The following is a 20,848-nucleotide window of genomic DNA, read 5'->3' as shown; positions in this document are numbered from 1 at the left end:
AACGACTTCACTTTCACTTTTCACTTTCATGCACTGGAGAAGGAAATGGCAACCCACTCCAGTGTTCTTGCCTGGAGAATCCCAGGGATGAGGGAGCCTAGTGGGCTGCCGTCTATGGAGTTGCACAGAGTCGGACACGCCTGAAGTGACTTAGCAGCAGCAGCAGCAGCAGTATTCCATGTGCGCGCGCACACACACACACACACACACACACACACACACACACACTTACCACTTACACAGACACACATCTTCTTTATCCTTTCATTTGTTGATAGACATTTAGGTTGCTTCCATATCTTGGCAATTGTAATTAATGCTGCTATGAACATTCGGGTGAAATTTTTACTCTTTAAAAATTCTTTTCCTAAATGACATTGATACCTAAAAGTAAATTTTAGGGGGAAGGAAATTAGTATTAACAAAATTACTACTATGTGCCAAATAGTCAACATAGGCTATTTCACTTAATCCTCACAACTAATTTATTGCTTATTTTTCTCAACGTTTATTAAATAACCCTGATGTGTTAAGCTTTGTTTTTTGAGATTTTCTATGTAAGGGGTCGTATCATCTGCAAAATAATGAAAGTTTTTGTTTCTTTTTTCCTAGTTCTTTAACTTTCCTTTTTCTTGATTTACTATGCAAGGACCTCCAGAACAGTGTAGAATATGATTGATGAAAACAGACATCCTTATATTGAACCTGATCTTACCAAGGATGTGGTTAGAGTTTCATTGTTAGTTATGAGATGTCTGTGGGTTTTTTGAAGTGCCCTTTATCAGGCTGAGAAAATGCCTTCTATTCCCAGTTTGCTAAGGAGGTTGTTGCTGTTATTTTTCACATCATGAAGAAAGTGAAAGTGAAAGTTGCTCAGTCGTGTCTGACTCTTTGCAACCCTGTGGACCATACAGTTCGTGGAATTCTCCAGACAAGAACACTGGAATGGGTAGCTGTTCCCTTCTCCAGGGGATCTTCCCAACCCGGGGATTGAACCCAGATCTTCCGTATTGCAGAACCACTAGATAGATGTAAAATTTTACCCAATTTTCCTACCTTTATTAAGATACAATATTTTTCACCTTAACGTGTTAATGTGGTAAGCTACTTTAGTTGATCTTGTCATGATAAACCAATCTAGGATTCCTAGGAAATACCAACTTGGTCATAACAAATTACCTTTTAATTCACTGTCTGATTTGTTTTGTAAAAATGTTTATTTTTAGAGGCTTTGAATCTGTATTCATTACTTAGTGAGATTGGTCTATATTTTTCCTTGCTTATAATATCCTCATTTGGTTTTGAACCCAAATCTATATCACAAATGATTTTTTTTTCCACTGTGGAATAGCTTGCATAAGATTAGAATTTCCCAGTGCTCAAATGTCTTGTAGAATTTCCTGGAAATCTTTCTGGTTCCTGTGTGTGTATGTGTGTGTGTAGTAGAACTATTTTGAACTGCTAATTCAATTTCTTTAAAGCTTGTGGGACTCTTAATGTTCTCTATTTTTTTATGAGTTGTTTTTTTTTAAACTGTATATATTGTTTATTTCATAAGTTTTCAAGTTTATAGATACAAACATGTTCATAATGTCTTATCTGTTTAATCTCTGTAGCAACTATAGCTTTGCCCTTTTTATTACTGATTTTAAAAATTTTATATCTCTCTTTTTCCCCTTTGATTATTTTCTCCAGAGATTTTTATGTTTTGTTACTTTTCTGACCTCTGTTGATCCTCTTCATTATATGTTTATTTTCTTTTTCATTAACTTCCGCTGTTATTTTTATTATTTTCTCTCATTTTCTTGAGTTTATTTTGCTGTTCTTTTTTCTAATTCCTTATGGTCAGTTGATCACTTCAATAAGTTGTGCTTTGCTTTTTAATCGAAGCATCTAAGATGAAACTTTAAGAACCTCTTTAATTATGTCCTACCATTTTGGTACATAATATTTAGTTATAATTTCCATTTTATTTATTTTTTGATTGATAGTTTAGAAGTGTATTTTAAATTTTAAAATAGTTTTCCTCTAGTTACATGTTTTTTAAATAAAGTGCATTGGGGTGAAATGATTATTCTGCGTGATACCAATTATTTCACTTAACTATTTCAAATTGGCCAGCTTTATTACCTAGCTCTTAGTCAGTTTTCACCAATGTTCAATGTCAACTTGCCCGCTTATATGACGTGTCCTGTTGTGGGGTTTAGTGTGTCTCCAGATGTATCAGATGTACTTATATATGAGCATATGAGTGGGTGGTTATGGTGGGGAACATAATACCCGATGATGCCCACTGATAATCTTTCTTTTTAAGTAAGACAGAGGGACTTCCTTAGACAGAGGGACTCACTAATAAGTTTTAAAGTTGAAGTTTCCATAGATATTGGAAGTGTATTATTGCTCTGTCTAAACGAGCATGTCTAGGGCTTATAGATCTGAGCAACCAAGGATTTGTTGTGGTTTCTGCTTTTGTTATTCCATCCTATGCAGTTCCTAAACCAAGGAAGAATTGTAGTTGGATTAATTGATTGCTCATTTTATTGAAGCATTTCAGAAGTAAATTATGATTCATAGAATGGTCCCTGATTCTGTTTCTCCTGTAAGAGTGAGTGCTAGCCAATATGCCCAATCTTTCTAACCCAGCAGAACCCAGACCTACAAAATATGATGAGCCGTATAACTGACTGGCTCTACTAAGGGCTTGATCTAGTTCATAAAAACACCAGTGTAGCATTCTGCCAGCTGGTCTAGGAAATATTTGGAACAAGGCAGTAGGCAGGAGACAAGGTCTAGGAGGCACTAACCAACTCTGTCCAGCGTGGAGTAACTTAGACAAGGCTGCCAAAAATCAGGCTGACTCAGTTCTCCAGCCAGTGTGTCTGTCTAGAAGACTCCTACTTGCAAGCATGTTTTAGAGAGTATCCTGACACTTTATCCAGGAAAAGGCACCGTGGGTGCTGAGTCCACTCCTGTGTCTCTCTTGACTGTTTCTGAATGAGTCCTGCTGATGAAAACAGTCCTCTGGTGGAAACAAAGCATGTGTTGACACCTTCAGTTTGGTCCATTACTCTTCCTCTCAAATTTGAGGGCTAGAGATGCATGCCCCCGGTGTTTGGTGGAGCATGTGGCCATATACCTTCTGGAGGTAATCTGAGTATTCTCAGCACAGCTGCTTGTTTGCAGCCAAGCTAGGGTGAGCACCAGGGAAATAAAGCCTGGCATGGAAACAGGAAAGAAAGGCTTCAGGGGCACAGTGGCTGACAGTGGGGATGGGAATGTGTATGGAACCAGCCAGGCCCGGGAACTAACCTAGAAGATCAGAGGGGAGTGGTGACATGCTGCCCCCAAGTCCTTTGTACAGTGAGTGATACGGCTTTTTCTAAACTGGGTTTTCAGTGGTTGAACACACTCTTGTGTCTAGAAGATTTGTTCCTATCAGTTTCTTCCAAACTTACATCTACTGGTTTAATAGTCTGGTGAGAACTTTGTTTTAGAAACCAATATGAGGCTACTGGTTTTTGATTTCGAGTATTCATCCTTTTTGTAAATCCAATGTTTTCCATCATTATACTGTATATGCTATGCCACGTTAAGACGTTGTGATGTTTACCAGTTAAATGTGGAGAGGGTCAGAGTCTGAGAGAGTTGAAAGATCCATCCATTTCATCCATTTCACATATTAGAACATTGCTCAGCTATAGTATCTTGGCAGTCTTTTTGTTCTTAGTTCTCTGTGATTTTCAGAAAATATCAAATTCCTTTGATATTCTGTGTAGCAATTCAATTTGGCTTAATTTTTATGGCAAAGAGCTTTATAGCCAGGATGATAATGACTTTAAAAAATAACAGGGTGCTATGCCACTTTTCACATAATTTATTCTTTATGAAGATTGACGCACTCCCATCTTGAGAGTTGTTATTTGTTATATCTTACCTATCTATTTTACTTGCAACCCAATAGTATAATGACTTCTGTTTTTTTTCAGGGATACTTTTGAAACCATAGTGCTGTCCCAAATAGTAATCCCATCACTTTGAAGGAACTTTTTAAACTTTTTTCCTTTGTCTCTTTCCCATGTCAGAATAAAATTATATATAGCATGTATAATAATAACTTATAATATTTTTATAGTAGTGATGTATACCATAACAATAAATTTTCTGTTGATTATTTATTTTCATTTTTTACTTATGAATTTCTAGAATAAAACTACTGTATTGAAAAGTATGAAAATTTTAAAGGTTTTTATTACCTATTGCTATGTGCACACATGCTTAGTCCTTCAGTTGTGTCTGACTCTTTGTGACCCCATGGACTATAGCCCACCAGGCTCCTTTGTCCATGGCATCTTTCAGGGAAGAATACTAGAGTGGGTTACCATTTCCTCCTCCAGGGGATCTTCCTGACCCAGGGATCGAACCCATGTTTCCTGTGTCTCCTACCTTGCAGGTGGATTCTTCATCTGCTGAGCCATGAGGGAAGCCCATACTTATTGTCCTCCATGTATATCGCACTAATTTGTATTCTCACTAGCAATGTAGTATACAAAAGTATTTCCACAAAAACTTTTGATTAAGTTAGGTATCTTGACACTTTAAATTTTAAATCTTTGCCAATTTTATAGAAAACCTATAACTGTTGTAACTTGACAGTTTTCATATATTTATATGAAATATGAAACTTTTTTCCTATCTGTATTTTCTTTTGTTAATTTCCAATTCCTACCTATTGGTCATTTTTCCTAATTAATTTGTAAGAATTCTTTTGTCAGCCAGATGTGTTTATATTTTTTCAACTTTATTCTTAATTCTTTGCATTATTTTTGAGATTAAAAATTTTAATTTCTATTAGTCAAATCTCTCAGCATTTATGCTTCCTTCTTGTGGTATTATGGGTTGAGAGACTTCCCCTTAAGAGATGAGATAAATTTTCAATTATATTTCTTCCATTTTTTTATTATTTTACTTTTGACATTTAATTTTTTTAATTATAAAAATGTGTTAATATAATTCTCAAGTAAAGTAAATGATGATTTCATTTATTGTGTCAGTATCCATTCTTGTACTGAAACTTTTCACCATTTGTATTTCTGATAAGAATATTAGCCAGAAAGAGAAAACAATGTTAGTTGAAATGAACAACTGAAAGAAATAGAATTGATCTTACTTTTACTGATTGTTTTCGTTAAAGTTTTGGTAGAAAAGAAGACCAACGTTTGAACATAAGGTCGATGACTTTTTGAGTGAAAATTTAGGATTTATTTGATAATATGTGGGATCTATGCATTCTCATATTATTGGCTATTATGATTAATATTCAGACACTTTTTTCTCATAGTATTTTATGTTAAAATAAGAAATGTGTCTTGGCAGGGTTTGAGTAATCTGTCCCACATTTGCAGTTCATCAAGAGATGAGTATATTTATCTCTTTATGCAGCTTGCAATTAACTTTGATGTATAATGTGAGAAAAGAATCTTACTTTCCCCAAATATGTGACTAACTGAATAACTTATTATTCTCTGACTGATTTGAAATTATACTCTTAATTAAATACATTTATTCACACACATCTATATATGTGTATATACACATATAAATTTGACTCTCTATTCTCTTTCATCAATTTTATGAACCAGTATCATACTTTTAATTATTGTAGCTCTAAGATATATTTTAATATTAAGTAATCATGTATTTATAATCATGTTCTCACAAGAAAGAATGATTTAAAATATTTTTTAAAACATTTTTAAATGAGTTTAAAAATATTTTAGAACTTTTAGAACATTTAAAAGGAAATTTAAAAATTACTTTTTAACATTAAGCTTTTGTCATACAGAAACAGTCACTTCCACTTAGTAACAGTAAAACCTAATTAAAATATGTATTAAAATATAACATTTACACTTTATACTAGAAATTGCTATATTTTTCATAAATGTGGGAAAGTCAGATTCTGACTGATACAGCTGTTTACATTTAGAGGCCACTTTCCAGTTGTCTCTGTTGCCCAGAGTGGAAAGAACAAAAGGCTTTCTGTTGGAGGTGACCCCTGTTGGTTTTTGTTTTTTTTTTTAAACCCAGAGCTTTTACTTAATCTTCTTTCCAGTTTTATCCAGATACAGTTGACATACAGCACTGTATAAGTTCAAGGTGTACAGCATAATGGTTTGACTGAAATACATCATAAGATGATTACCACAATAAGTTTAATGAACATCTATGATATTTTATTGAAGGCAAGAGGAAAAGGGGATGACAGAGAATGAGATGGTTGGATAACATCACTGACTCAGAGGACATGAGTTTGAGCAACCTCTGGGAAGTGCTGAAGGACAGGGCAGCCTGGAGTGCTGCAGTCCATGGGGTCTCAGAAAGTCAGACACTACTGAGGGACTGAACGACAGCAAATGATCTTGTATAGATACAGAAGTAAAGAAATAGAGAAAAACTTTTCCTTTGTGATGAGAACTCTCAGGCTTTACTCTTTTAACAACTTTCACAGGTAACATACAGCAGTGTTAATTGTTATGTTGTACATTACGTTCCTAGCACTTACTTGTCTAATAAACTAGAAGTTTGTTCCTTTTGACCACCTTCCTCCAATTCTGCTCCCACCTCCCACCTCTGGTCACCACAAATCTAATCTCTTCTCCTATGGTCCTTGTTAAACAAGGGAATGAGGCCAGATCTCTAGTGTGTCACTGTTAATCTTGACTCCTGATTTAGACCTGGCTTTTCATGCATCGCGGTTTTGACCTTGGCTTTTCCTATAGTCCCTGGTTCCTGACTGTTTGGTGTCTGAACCACAACCCCATGTTGACAGTCCTTTGTCCATAGTCACAGACTTCTTGGCTTTCTTGGTTCTACCTGTAGGCTCACCTCCCTGATTCACCAAAGTCCTTAGATGGCTCCACTGTGCCAGGAAGATAGGTGCTTCTATATGCTGACTTACCATGGCTGTCTCTTCATATGGTGATGTTTGGCTCAGACATATTAATTATACATAATAAATCTTATAGAGCATGGAGTTGCATTTTAACTCCACATACAATTTGTCTGCACACTTACAATGGGTCTTTAATAGCTACCTGTCCCATCTATTAAAGAAATTTAAGATTTCATCATTTTGTTTCATACCCTACCACCTCACCAACTTGGTTTCAGCTATGCTGTGGTTCTTCCATTTTCCTGTGTCTTGAGATATCTTTGTATCTCTTATAAGAAAGATAAATAATAATAGCCATGATGACAACAATAAGACAGGACCAAACAAAAGTGCCAACTAAGAGAAATGAAGAAAAGAGAAATAAGATCAGCAAACCAAGTTTGCTTTAGCAACGCAGCTGAGGGAGAGTAACTTGGTAACGTGTGTATACCAAGTCACTTCAGTCATGTCTGACTCTGTTACACTGTGGACTGTAGCCCACAAGGCACCTTGGTCCACGGGATTTCCTAGACACGAATATCGGAATAGGTTGCCATGCCCTCCTCCAGGGCATCTTCCTGACCCAGGGATTGAACCAGGATCTGTTACACTGGCAGGCGAATTCTTCACTGCCGAGCCACCGGGGAAGCCCAACTTGGTAATAACAATGATCAAATAGAAAAGTAACTTGGTAATAACAATGGCTGTTTCTAACCTCATCAGTTCAGTTCAGTTCAGTTGCTCAGTCGTGTCCGACTCTTTGGAAACCCATGAACCACAGCACGCCAGGCCTCCCTGTCCATCACCAACTCCCGGAGTTCACTCAAACTCATGTCCAGTGAGTCAGTGATGCCATCCAGCCATCTCATCCTCTGTCGTCCCCTTCTCCTCCTGCCCCCAATCCCTCCCAGCATCAGAGTCTTTTCCAATGAGTCAGTTCTTCGCATGAGGTCGCCAAAGTACTGAAGTTTCAGTATTAGCGTCATTCCTTCCAAAGAACACCCAGGACTGATCTCCTTTAGAATGGACTGGTTGGATTTTCTTGCAGTCCAAGGGAATCTTGCAGTCCAAGAATCTTCTCCAATACCACACTTCAAAAGCAAAAGTTCTTAAAAGTTCAAAGGTTCTAAACCTCTGAAACACAGTCAGCTCCTGGTCTTGTTTTTGTTGACTGTGTAGAACTTCTCCATCTTTGGCTGCAAAGAATATAATCAATCTGATTTCAGTGTTGACCATCTGGTGATGTCCATGTGTAGAGTCATCTCTTGTGTTGTTGGAAGAGGGTGTTTGCTATGACCAGTGCATTTTCTTGGCAAAACTCTATTAGTCTTTACCCTGCTTCATTCTATATTCCAAGGCCAAATTTGCCTGTTACTCCAGGTGTTTCTTGACTTCCTACTTTTGCATTCCAGTCCCCTGTAATGAAAAGGACATCTTTTTTGGGTGTTAGCTCTAAAAGATCTTATAGGTCTTCATAGAACCATTCAACTTCAGCTTCTTCAGCATTACTGGTTGGGGCATAGACTTGGATTACTGTGATATTGAATGGTTTGCCTTGGAAAAGAACAGAGATCATTCTGTCATTTTTGAGATTGCATCTGAGTACTGCATTTCTGATTCTTTTGTGGACCATGATGGCTACTCCATTTCTTCGGTGGGATTCCTCCCCACAGTAGTAGATATAATGGTCATCTGAGTTAAATTCCCCCATTCCAGTCCATTTTAGTTAGCTGATTCCTAGAATGTCATCATTCACTCTTGCCATCTCTTGTTTGACCACTTCCAATTTGCCTTGATTCATGGACCTGACATTCCAGATTCCTATGCAATATTTCTCTTTACAGCATCAGACCTTGCTTCTATCAGCAGTCACATCCACAACTTGGTATTATTTTTGCTTTGGCTCCATCCCTTCATTCTTTCTGGAGTTATTTCTCTACTAATCTCTAGTAGCATATTGGGCACCTACTGACCTGGGGAGTTCCTCTTTCAGTATCCTATCATTTTGCCTTTTTATACTGTTCATGGGGTTCTCAAGGCAAGAATACTGAAGTAGTTTGCCATTGCCTTCTCCAGTGGACCACATTCTGTCAGACCTTTCCACCATGACCTGCCCGTCTTGGGTGGCCTCACGGGCATGGCTTAGTTTCATTGAGTTAGACAAGGCTGTGGTCCTAGTGTGATTAGATTGACTAATTTTCTGTTATTATGGTTTCAATGTGTCTGCCCTCTGTTGCCCTCTTGCAGCACCTACCATCTTACTTGGATTTCTTACCCCCCGTGGGTATCTCTTCACAGGTATCTCTTCACGGCTGCTCCAGCAAAGCGCAGCCACTGCTCCTTACCTTGGATGATGAGTATCTCCTCACTGCTGCCCCTCCTGACTTTGAACATGGAATAGCTCCTCCAGGCCCTCCTGTGCCCGTGCAGTCACCGTTCCTTGGACCTAAAAGAAGCCGAAGATATTAAGAGAGGTGGCAAGAATACACAGGAGAACTGTACAAAAAAGATCTTCATGACACAGATAATCATGATGGTGTGATCATTCACCTAGAGCCAGACATCCTGGAATGTGAAGTCAAGTGGGCCTTAGAAAGCATCACTACGAACAAAGCTAGTGGAGGTGATGGAATTCCAGTTGAGCAGTTTCAAATCCTGGAAGATGATGCTGTGAAAGTGCTGCACTCAATATACCCACAAGTTTGGAAGACTCGGCAGTGGCCACAGGACTGGAAAAGGTCAGTTTTCATTCTAATTCCAAAGAAAGGCAATGCCAAAGAATGCTCAAACTACCACACAATTGCACTCATCTCACATGCTAGTAAAGTAATGCTCAAAATTCTCCAAGCCAGGCTTCAGCAATACGTGAACCGTGAACTTCCTGATGTTCAAGCTGGTTCTTTTTCTAAAAGAACCAGAGATTAAATTGCCAACATCCACTGCATCATGGAAAAAGCAAGAGAGTTCCAGAAAAACGTCTATTTCTGCTTTATTGACTATGCCAAAGCCTTTGACTGTGTGGATCACAATAAACTGTGCAAAATTCTGAAAGAGATGGGAATACCAGACCACCTGACCTACCTCTTGAGAAACCTATATGAAGGTCAGGAAGCAACAGTTAGAACAGGACATGGAACAACAGACTGGTTCCAAATAGGAAAAGGAGTATGTCAAGGCTGTATAATGTCACCCTGCTTATTTAACTTCTATGCAGAGTACATCATGAGAAATGCTGGGCTGGAAGAAGCAGAAGCTGGAATCAAGATTGCCGGGAGAAATCTCAATAACCTCAGATATGCAGATGACACCACCCTTATGGCAGAAAGTGAAGAGGAACTAATAAGCCTCTTGATGAGAATGAAAGTGGAGAGTGAAAAAGTTGGCTTAAAGCTCAATATTCAGAAAACGAAGATCATGGCATCCAGTCCGATCACTTCATGGGAAATCGATGGGGAAACAGTGGAAACAGTGTCAGACTTTTATTTTGGGGGGCTCCAAAATCACTGCAGATGTTGACTGCAGCCATGAAATTAAAAGATGCTTACTCCTTGGAAGAAAAGTTATGACCAACGTAGACAGCATATTGAAAAGCAGAGATATTACTTTGCCAACAAAGGTCCATTTAGTCAAGGCTATGGTTTTTCCAGTGGTCATGTATGGATGTGGGAGTTGGACTGTGAAGAAAGCTGAGCGCCGAAGAATTGATGCTTTTGAACTGTGGTGTTGGAGAAGACTCTTGCGAGTCCCTTGGACTGCAAGGAGATCCAACCAGTCCATTCTGAAGGAGATCAGTCCTGGGTGTTCATTGGAAGGACTGATGTTGAAGCTTAAACTCCAATACTTTGGTTACCTCATGCGAAGAGTTGACTCATTGGAAAAGACTCTGATGCTGGGAGGGATTGGGGGCAGGAGGAGAAGGGGACAGAAGGGGATGACAGATGGCTGGATGGCATCACTGACTCGCTGGACGTGAGTTTAAGTGAACTCCAGGAGTTGGTGATGGTCAGGGAGGCCTGGCGTGCTGTGATTCATGGGGTCGCAAAGAGTCGGACACGACCAAGGGATTGAACTGAACTGAACCACCTACCACACCACTTCAGGTCCTAAAAGAGTAACACTTCAAAAACATACATACTTTTGGGGAATATTTTGTAGTATTTAAAACTTTACACATTTTGTTTTTGTGTGTGTGTGTGTAAAAGAATTCGGAGGGAAGATTTTTGTTAGTTGTTGAGCAATGACATTCTGTGAATACATATTAAGAACAACAGTGATAATTTTGCACTTTTTCTCGGCAAGTATCAAATTAGGATGCTCAAAGCATTAGCTCTCTAGTTACCATATGCCATGTCTTTGTTTTTGTGCAGTGTATTCTCAAGCCTTCCATCTATTCAGAACAATTAATTATACTTCTTTGTATGGAGAAAAGCAGAATAGTACATTTCAAATTGTTAAAGACTAATCAAAATTTTTGAAAGCTTAGCTTTCCAAGCAATTTTGGGAAAATAAGTGCTGTTTATGATCAGTCATAAATGTGAGGAGATGCTTCTATGAATTGGAATTAAATGGGTGTTACTAACTGATGTACCGATAAAAGCACTTTTAAGCTTCAGACAGTTGGCCAATCTATTGGTTTGCATTTCAATGACTTATTCATTTTATATTTTGTATTTCCATTAACTTCTCTTCATTCGCAGCTCCATAAGCCATTTGAAAGAGGATGTAGATGAGATGTGGGACTGAACTTGGTCTTCAAACCTTCTGTTGTTGGGAGAAGGGCAGTAGGGTTCTGGGTAAGATATGCAGGCCAGTGCACTAAGCCTATGAGGAAAGTTGGTGGAAAACATAACCAACCTAACCAAACCAAAGCTAACAAACAAATGTTCTGAAACTCTAAAGTAGTAGTTCACAAGGCCCCCCAGATCCCTGGCAGCCTTGGACTTATTAAAGGACCTGTAATTCTGTGCTTCTTAACCCTGACCAACAGTTAGAAGTCAGATCCCCTGCTCAACCCCTCCTCCCACCAGTTATGATTTAATTGGTCAGTGTGGGGCTAGGACATGAGTAGTTACCTAAAGCCCTGCAAATCATCCCAGTGTCAGGAACAGTTGCTAGCAACTGCTCTGTTCTTATGAACACCTAACAACATCTGTAGACTGAAGTATTACTGTATATATACACGTGTCATGTATTACTTTTCCTTTGTAATCTATGGAAAGAATAACTCAGATACAAATTCATTAAATGTTTTATGGAGTTAATAGAAGCTTTTTTGTATTTACATGCTTTCTCATGTATGTCCCATCATGTGGACATTTTCAAACTTGAAGAGTTTGATAACCTTAGCTATGACCTTGGCTATGAAGGGCTCAGGGTAGAGTTGAGATTGTGGTTAAAACAATCACCCTTATAGGTGGTCAAGACTAGTTCTTGGCTAAATCGCAAGCGCTGGATAATCTTACTCTAAAGTGTTCGGGAGAGAGCTCTTAAACACAGAGAGGGTAAAAGAGATTTGTGTGATGCACCCTTGCTGTGATTCTGAGAATGGAATGAGATTTGTAGCTCTGGCTCCTGCCTTGGGGAGCCTTGAGTGGCTTCTTTGAGAAAGTGAAAAGAAGACAGGATAGATTCCCTTTTGCTTTGAGGCTTCTTACGTGCCTTTGAAATATGTCTTCCTGGGGCAGGCCGGGTTTCTCGAGTGCAATGAACATAGCTCTTTCTTTCAAGGACCTGAAGGCTCAGACTGAAGAAGTTAGTTCTGTCTACAGCCTAAGTGGACCTTGTGGGTGGGACCTGCTTTCTGGGTGTGTTCTGTGGCATCACGTTCAACCCAGGAATGTGCAGAGGAGGCTGCAAGCCCAAGATCCTGGCTCAGAAGTATATCTATCTATGGTTCTCTCTGTAGCAGGCACAGGTCAGTTCCATTGCTGCTGCTGCTGCTGCTAAGTCGCTTCAGTCGTGTCCAACTCTGTGCAACCCCAAAGACGGCAGCCCACCAGGCTCCCCCATCCCTGGGATTCTCCAGGCAAGAACACTGGAGTGGGTTGCCATTTCCTTCTCCATTGCTAAAAAGACAAAATTGCTTTTGGCCTTATGTCTTGATATTTTTAAATATTAAAAATCATAGCTAGGTGTCAAATGCAAAAGGTAGTTCTGCACAGAAGGCACGGGGATCCCTGCACTTCTCAAGAACAGTTATATTTAAGATATCTGTGGTAGGAAAAATATTATGACATAATAAAAACACTCGAAGCAAGAAGAGTCTGCCACAGTCATAAGAAACTCATTCCAGAGTTTAACAACCTTATTAAAGAAGCTCTTACTTTAATTTATTAGAAATCTCTCCTGTTGTAGATCATTTCTTGTTTTTTTATCCTCAGGGAGATGAATACAAATTGGACACCATTCTCTATGTGGTATTTCATTATCGACCTGGAGGCATTTGTTAATTTCCTATTTAAGTTTACCTCTCCAGCAATAAACAGACCCAGTGTTTTTCTCTTCTTACTTCCCCTGTCTCCTCCTTACCTGGCCTTCTGTGAAGCTTTGCTGGTGTGTGTGGTGAACTCCTGAAGACCTCTGGTAAAGTTATTGAGCAGAGTCCTTCATTCTTGCCTAAGTACTCCCTTCTTGGGAACTTCCTGGTGGTCCAGTGGTTCAGACTCCAAGCTTCCACTGCAGGAGGCATGGGTTTGATCCCACATGCTGAGTGGCCAAAAACAGAAGAAAGAAAGAAAGAAAATTACTCTCCTCTTGGCATTGCAAGTCCATTTCCTGAAATTAGAACACTTTCCTACCTACCTATCTCTGTCTCAAACAGGGCAGCACCACCACCCCGTGAATGGCCCATGGTTAAACCGCAGAACAGCCACAAGGGAACGCTTATTTCCTGCTCAGCGCTTGTCCCCTTCCTCTGTTCATCACTCAGTGAATCTCTGCACTGGACACATGGAGTTAGTTTTTTACATTAAATAGCATGAGCAGCCTTACATCAAATTAATCAGCAAGTCCTATTGATTCTACCTCCTAAATATCTTTCACCTCAGTCCTTTCCATCACCCCTCCCACCAGTAGCCACCATCCAGTCTAGAGATGATATCTCTCTCACCTGGATCTCTTATTTCCTGCTCATTCTTTACATTTAAGCCATAAGAACTCTTTCTAAAATGAGGAATCAGTAACATTACTCCCTCCTACCTTCTTAAAACCCTCTAGTGACTCCGCACCACACCCCCCCCAACCACCACCATGGTAAATTTACAATTCAAAAACCTGGTTACTAAGCACCCTTTTGTCAGCCTCCAGCTGCTGGTTTTGTTCCATCTCTGACTCTTCCCTAGAGCACCATCTTCAACTTCTTTCATTTCCTCAGATTCATCAGCTTTCTATTGCCTCCGAGTCTTAAATACTATTCCCTCTTCCTGGGACACTGATCCTTTGGCTGGCAGCTTAAAAATTTCACTTTCCTTGAGAGATCCACCCCCACCCCACCTGGCCCCATGCTGTGTGTTCCAGAGTGCCCTAAGTTTCTCTTACTACTGTACTCACTTGTGATCATTGCTTGGCTAGCAAGATCTATTTTTTGCTATCTTCCATTTTTAAGCTTTCATTCTTTCTATAATATCAGAGTAATATGTCCCTTTATCTAGTTATCCTTAGTTCTCTTCATCTCTGCCATTAATTTATACCTCAATTTTCAGCTCAGCCTTCTTAATTTTCTTAAACTGGAAATTAATCTAGAGGATTAATATAATTAGGGAAGTATGCAATTGTGTCAACTCCTCTGACCTCTCTTGAGATGAATTATATCAACTTTTGAGTTAATTTGGGAGAATATTCCCATAAATAGTGTGATGAAGACATGGACAAAGTATGTTTTACCATGCATTATATTTAAAAAACCATTAAGACTTAATGAAATGAATCATTCTTCTCAGCTTTTAAATTGGAAGATTAACACTTGCCACATATATCAATATAATTATCTTTTTCTCCTCTAGTTACAAGTTTATCAGGCGAATGTGGAGAGTTGAGAAGAGGGTGAAGAGGGTATACTATATTTTTGTTTCCCTTGGTCGTGATTAGTTACCCCTATGTCTGCGGTCTTCATGTGGCTTTGGCTATGTTGGCAATGAATACCCCATAGTCTTGGTGGTTGATTAACTCAGAGTTGAACTGTGGTGGATGAGGCCCTTCTCCAGAGACACAGACCATCACAAAGATAAGAGCAGAAAGGCTTGCCTATTCCAGAGTAGATTTTCAAGTCCAGTCTCACAGGGTCCACATCACTAATATATAACCACCAAAATACATGCCATGACATCACCTTTCTTCCTTCCCATTTTACGGCTTTTTTCTCATTAATGAACTTTATTGATCTTACTAGTGACTAAGCTCATCATTTTGGACGATTGGTCTCATATGAGAATCATTTATGAACATTTAAAACCAAGTAAAAACCAAAGCTTCATACTGATTGATTCAACCTTCTCAGGTAATTCTCACCTGCAGCCAGAGTAAAAAACCACTGATTTAGGTCACGGGACACACTCACTAATTTATGAACCTTCTTTTTTTTTTTTAATTTTTAAATGTTTTTATCAACCTTCTTGACTTTCTTTATATGTAGACTTTCACCTTCATCTCACCGTTCCCCATCCCAGTAAATGGTGCTTCCATCTATACAGTTTCTCAAATTAAAACCTGAGATTCTTCATCTTTCTTTAGTCCCGCATCCTCAACCAGTGCGTCAGGAAGTACTGTGAACTCAACATATCCATCTATTTCTCCTTACCTCCATCGCTTTCTTTTAACCCAGAACATCATCTTGCCTTACCTGGACCACTGACATTTCCTAACTGGTTTCTCCTATTCCAACCCAATCTCATCTTCCACAAAGTTCTTAACTTTTAAAAAATAGTCTTAAACTTTTATTGCAAAATATTTCAAACTTTTAGATAAGAATAGGCGATCAAGGTTTATAGAGTCTAAACACTGTACTATATTTGCTTCAAAGTTTTTGTTGTTGTTTGTTTGTTTTTTAGTGAGGAAAAATTGGTTGTTAAGAGCTGAAGGCTCACCCTCCCTCTCCCTCATGCCATCTCCTCTCTTCCTCCCTGGAGCTAACTAACCGTGCATATTAGTTTAGAGTTTATTATTCTCATACATGCAGTGTACTTTGCTACATAATATTTAGCATTGCTTTTAAATATTGGTGGTATTATATAGATGGTATCAGATTGTAGCACTTTGCTTCATTTAACATGTTTTTGACATTTGTTCATGTCAGTACAAGAAGCTTTAGTTTATTCATTTAAATTGCTGTAGAGTATATCAAAACGAGACATCATAATGTATCTTTCTGTTAACCATTCAACTGACTTCCAGGTTTTTCCTTTTCATAATTGATGTTGCAGTGAACATTTGTACATTTCTCTATGGTACATGTATAATAGTATCTCTAAATATATGCCAAGAAGTGAAATGTGAGGTCTCAGGGCCTTTTTAACCTTCTAATATTTTGCATAATTGCAATATAGTTTTTTTTTTTTTAAGTTCTATTACTCAGGAAAAATGTTGTGGAGCACCTCTAGCATGCCAGTATGAGGCAGTAAATGAGAGACAAAAGCTTTTCTGTCTTAGATCTTATATACCAGGGGCGGGAGAACAAATAAGCTAAGATGATGCTTTCAGAGAATACTGAGTGCTGAAATGAATCACAGCATCCTTCTGCTTCAAGATGTTCGGTGATTTCCCATTAGGAATGATGTAGCTCCTGCCTGGTCCTGTTAAGACTTGGCACTCCCTGGCTCCTGCCTTCCTCTTCCGTTCTCCCTTTGCCTTCCTGTTCTCTTGCCTTTGACCTTTGAGTCTGGGGAAAACTGCTAAGCTCTCTCTTGCTTCTGGACCTTCACATGGGCAATGTTTCAGCTTCCTGGAAAGTTTTCCCCACCATTCTTTGACTGACAAATTATTCCTCGTGGATCTAGTCTGAGCATACTTGTCCTGTCTTCAGAGAGACCTTCTTTGATCCCCAGAAAAATAGATGCCTTCTTTAGAGTCTGTCTCATGGCACCTTGCTCTTTTACTCAGTATCAGTTCCCACAATATATGGTATAGATTTGTATGCCTGTCACCTGCCTCAGCTGCTAGACCGCATGTGCCGTGACGGCTGGGATGATGCTCACAGCCTGATACATGGTGGCTCCTAAGTGGAGGAAAAACACAAAAGTAATAATGCAACGTAGTGTTTTTCTGAAAGTTTGGTTGCAGGCTCATTTTGAGCAGGCGATATGGATTTGCTTGGCTTTTGATTTCTGTCTCTCCTTTAGGGCTCCACTCTTCCTAACTCAGGGTTTAGAATAGCCTCCAGAAGTCCTGGACCAGAATCAGGCCTTCGTAGAAGAGGGCTCCAGTCCTTTTGATTATGGGGATAGCACAACACTCGTAGAAGGCCAACAGTGTTTGCCCTGGGGGCTCTCACCTTGTCCGCAGCCAGCCTCCCTAGGCCCTCAGGCAGATAAAATTCATAGTTCTAGATGGCGGTAGATGACAGTGCTTTGCTTCTTATTTTTAAGCCTCTTTCAACAAGGGAATGTCAAGAGCACTGGGAGAAGCCTCCATTCAGCCCCTAGCTTGAAACAGTGAGCCTGGATCCAGTTCGTCTTCTTCCTTGGAATGTTTTTAGTCCCCATTACCCTGTCAGGAGCCAGTCTTTGCTCTCTCTTTCTCTCTCACTCTCTCCTTTCTTCCTTCTCTTTCCTCCCACCCTCCCTGCCTTCCTTTTTCTCTTCTTTCATTCCTTCCTTTTTCTTGCTTTCCATTTGAAAGTAAATTGAAGGTATTATGACATTTCATCTCAAGATACTCTAGCATGCATATCCTAAAGATAAGAACATTCTCCTACATCATTACCATATCACTATCACACCCAAGAAATTATATATTGACACATGATATTACATAATATATAAAGTTCTTGCTCAACTTTCCCTAGTCATCTTCTCCCTAAATTGCGCAACACGTTTCAATGTCATTTAGGTTTCAGATCCCTTCAGTCTTCTTTAAGCTAGCACAGCTCCCATGGCCTTATCTCATCTCTCATGAAACTGACAGTTTTGAAGCATCTAGGTCAGGCTTCTGATAGAACGACTGGTGATCTGCATTCTTCCTAATTTTCTTTTCCTGAATGATCAGATTCAGAGGTTGGACAAAAGCATTCCACATCCTTGATAATGCTGTGTCCTTCTTATAGCACCACATCAGGGGGGCACATGGTGCTATTTTGTCTCATTAATGGTGATGCTAAGTTTGATCATTTTTTCAATCTTATGTCCATCAGATCTTTTAATAAAAAGACATCTTTTCCTCTTTGAATTTAACGAAGAATCTGTGGGATAGCACTTTGAGACTAAGTGAATAACTTGTTTAACAGTAATTTTTCACCTAATGGTATTGGCATCTTGATTGGCATCGTTGATGAATGATTTTTGCTTGTATCCATTATTGCATTGGTAGTTGCAAAATAGGTATTATATAATTTTATCATTTCTTCTACGTTTTTAGCTAACATTCTGTAAAGAAACCTGTTACCTACTTCCTCCCCATTACATTAAAAACATTTTAAAAAGTATTTAAAAAGTATCAGTATGGGCTCATACATTCTATTTTTTTCCCACAGGATCATTTGACTGGAAGAAAAGTAGTGCTTTTCTGCATTTTTAAAATAATACTTAATATATTTATTATGTATTTTTCTTATATAATACTTTATAGCCAGTTGTCTATGTGAAATAACATATTTTAGTAAATAGCATAGTGTGAAGTTCTATAAAAAACACTTCCCACTCCCCCAGTTTTGACATGTTGCTGTGGTGGGGTTTAAAGTTTGTCTTTTCGTTTACTGTGGTTAACAACTATGGGGGTGATTTGTTTTCATTTATACTCCTTTGGTGAATTCAACATACAATCAAATCTGTTGTTATTAAAAATCAGTGAGGTGAGGTTCCCAACAGTAAGTTCTTATACACAGAAATAGACAAAAATACACTTCTCTCTCCTTCTTGACAACAAGGCACATACAATTAATGCCTTCTCTTGTCTTATTTTTAGGATCGAAGATTCAATGATGAAATCGACAAGCTAACTGGGTACAAGACAAAGTCATTGCTGTGCATGCCTATCCGAAGCAGTGACGGTGAGATCATCGGCGTGGCCCAAGCGATCAATAAGATTCCTGAGGGTGCTCCATTTACTGAAGATGATGAAAAAGTAAGACTGCGTGCATCTTGTGATTTGTACTTTTCTTCTTGATCACTGATTGCTATTCTCTCTGAAAAGGACAGGAATTATGTGAATAGCTGTTGGATTAGACCATTCATGGATCAAATAACTTTTTCTCCTATTATATGTAATATAATGGGAGCTTTTTTTTTTTGCCATATCATAGAATGTAGTATAATTGAAAATAATTACTTCATCTTCACCTTAACTTGCTTTTCATTGCAATCCCCAATAGTTTTCTTGTTATTCCCTAATCTTTATATTCCTTATAAATAAGCTTTTTAATTGAGAATCATAACACCAGCACACACAGCCCAAGGGAAGATAGGGCAGATAAAAAGATTACTGTGTTTCAGAAACTCAGCCCTTTTCTTATATTTTTACAACCACTGTGAAGAATTATTTTCTCAGTTCTTCTATAAAAATCTCAATAAAATGAATGTTATTTAATTGTTATTCCAAATTGCTAATAAAAAGGACATTATTTTTGTCCCTGAAGAGCAGTTGACCTTGGTAGAAATGATGTACTCTTTGCTCTGAAATGTTGAATTTTCTCACCAGTATTTTATCCACCAGCTCATTTTAAAAGAGAGAGCGTCAAAGAGCTGTAGTTCTGGCTTCGAATCTCTTTCCGTTCATGTTGAATAGAACCTGGTGGAATATTTATAAAATCTGTGGTAAAAGCAAACCTCAAGTTAATTTGTTTAGGTTTATGATTGCCATATTCCTGTTTGATTCTAAAAAGCACTTTATAATTTAACCTTCTGGCTGTGAGATTGCTGTTTGCCAGTGCTGATTACTAATGCATTAAATTAATACAAATGTTCTGATATAAAAGGTCAACATAAAATATGATTATAAGGAAAAAGATTTCTAAGAGTCTTTTATTGAGAGGTCATTTCTCTAGTCAGATTTACACAGCCCAAATCCCAGAAAAGGCTGATAAACTCTTACTGTGCAATGGGACCTCAGGCAAGGTCTTACCCATCCAATAATTGGCTACAGTGTGCAAGGTACTTAGGTTGGGGCCATGAGAAACAAAGGTAAATTCCAGATGTGCTATGCTGTGTGGTCTGCACGAGGAAGAAGAGGAGGTCAGCAATTAGATATTCTAGGACTGCTGTGAGTGCCTTGGAAAGGGAGAGCGAGGCTCTCTCGAAGACTCTGAAGAGGCTTCTTGGAGGAGATGACCTCTGATCAGACCTCTGAAGAAAGCTTTTTTAAGACAAAGCTTGGTGAGAAGGTGATGCTGTTTAGGAACACGTAAAACGTAGTCTACCTCATTCACTATGCATATATTTCCATGGAATGTGCAGAGACAACAAACATTTTATTTTGCTCCTTTTGTACCAAAGATGACAGTCTTCCTCCTATCAGGACTTACGGGCTTCGCTGATGGCTTGGATGTTAAAGAATCTGCCTGCAAAGCAAGAGACACAGGTTCAATCCCTGGGATGGGAACATACAGTGGAGAAGGGAATGGCTACCCACTCCAGAGTCCTCGCCTGGAGAATTCCATGGATAGAGGAGCTTGGCGGGCTATAGTCTGTGGGGGTCACAAAAAATCAGACACAACTGAGCACCTTTCACAGGGACATAATAAGGATTTATAGAAGGATTTGAGTTTGGTTTTTC

At 38.8% G+C, this 20,848-nt stretch overlaps 1 protein-coding gene across 1 annotated transcript in view; it reads left to right on the top strand.

Annotated features, from left to right (window-relative positions):
• Positions 1 to 20,848, top strand: part of PDE11A (phosphodiesterase 11A) — a 449,211-nt gene that overhangs the window by 39,570 nt on the left and 388,793 nt on the right. The window contains exon 2 of the mRNA XM_005675916.3: positions 19,043 to 19,201. Coding sequence (XP_005675973.1) covers positions 19,043 to 19,201 — 159 coding nt within the window. The remainder of the gene's footprint in view (positions 1 to 19,042; positions 19,202 to 20,848) is intronic.

Source organism: Capra hircus, chromosome 2, assembly GCF_001704415.2.
Source record: "Capra hircus breed San Clemente chromosome 2, ASM170441v1, whole genome shotgun sequence".
Taxonomy (NCBI): Eukaryota; Metazoa; Chordata; class Mammalia; order Artiodactyla; family Bovidae; genus Capra; species Capra hircus.
Note: the sequence above shows the minus strand (reverse complement) of the source record. Positions and strands in the feature narration are given on the sequence as shown.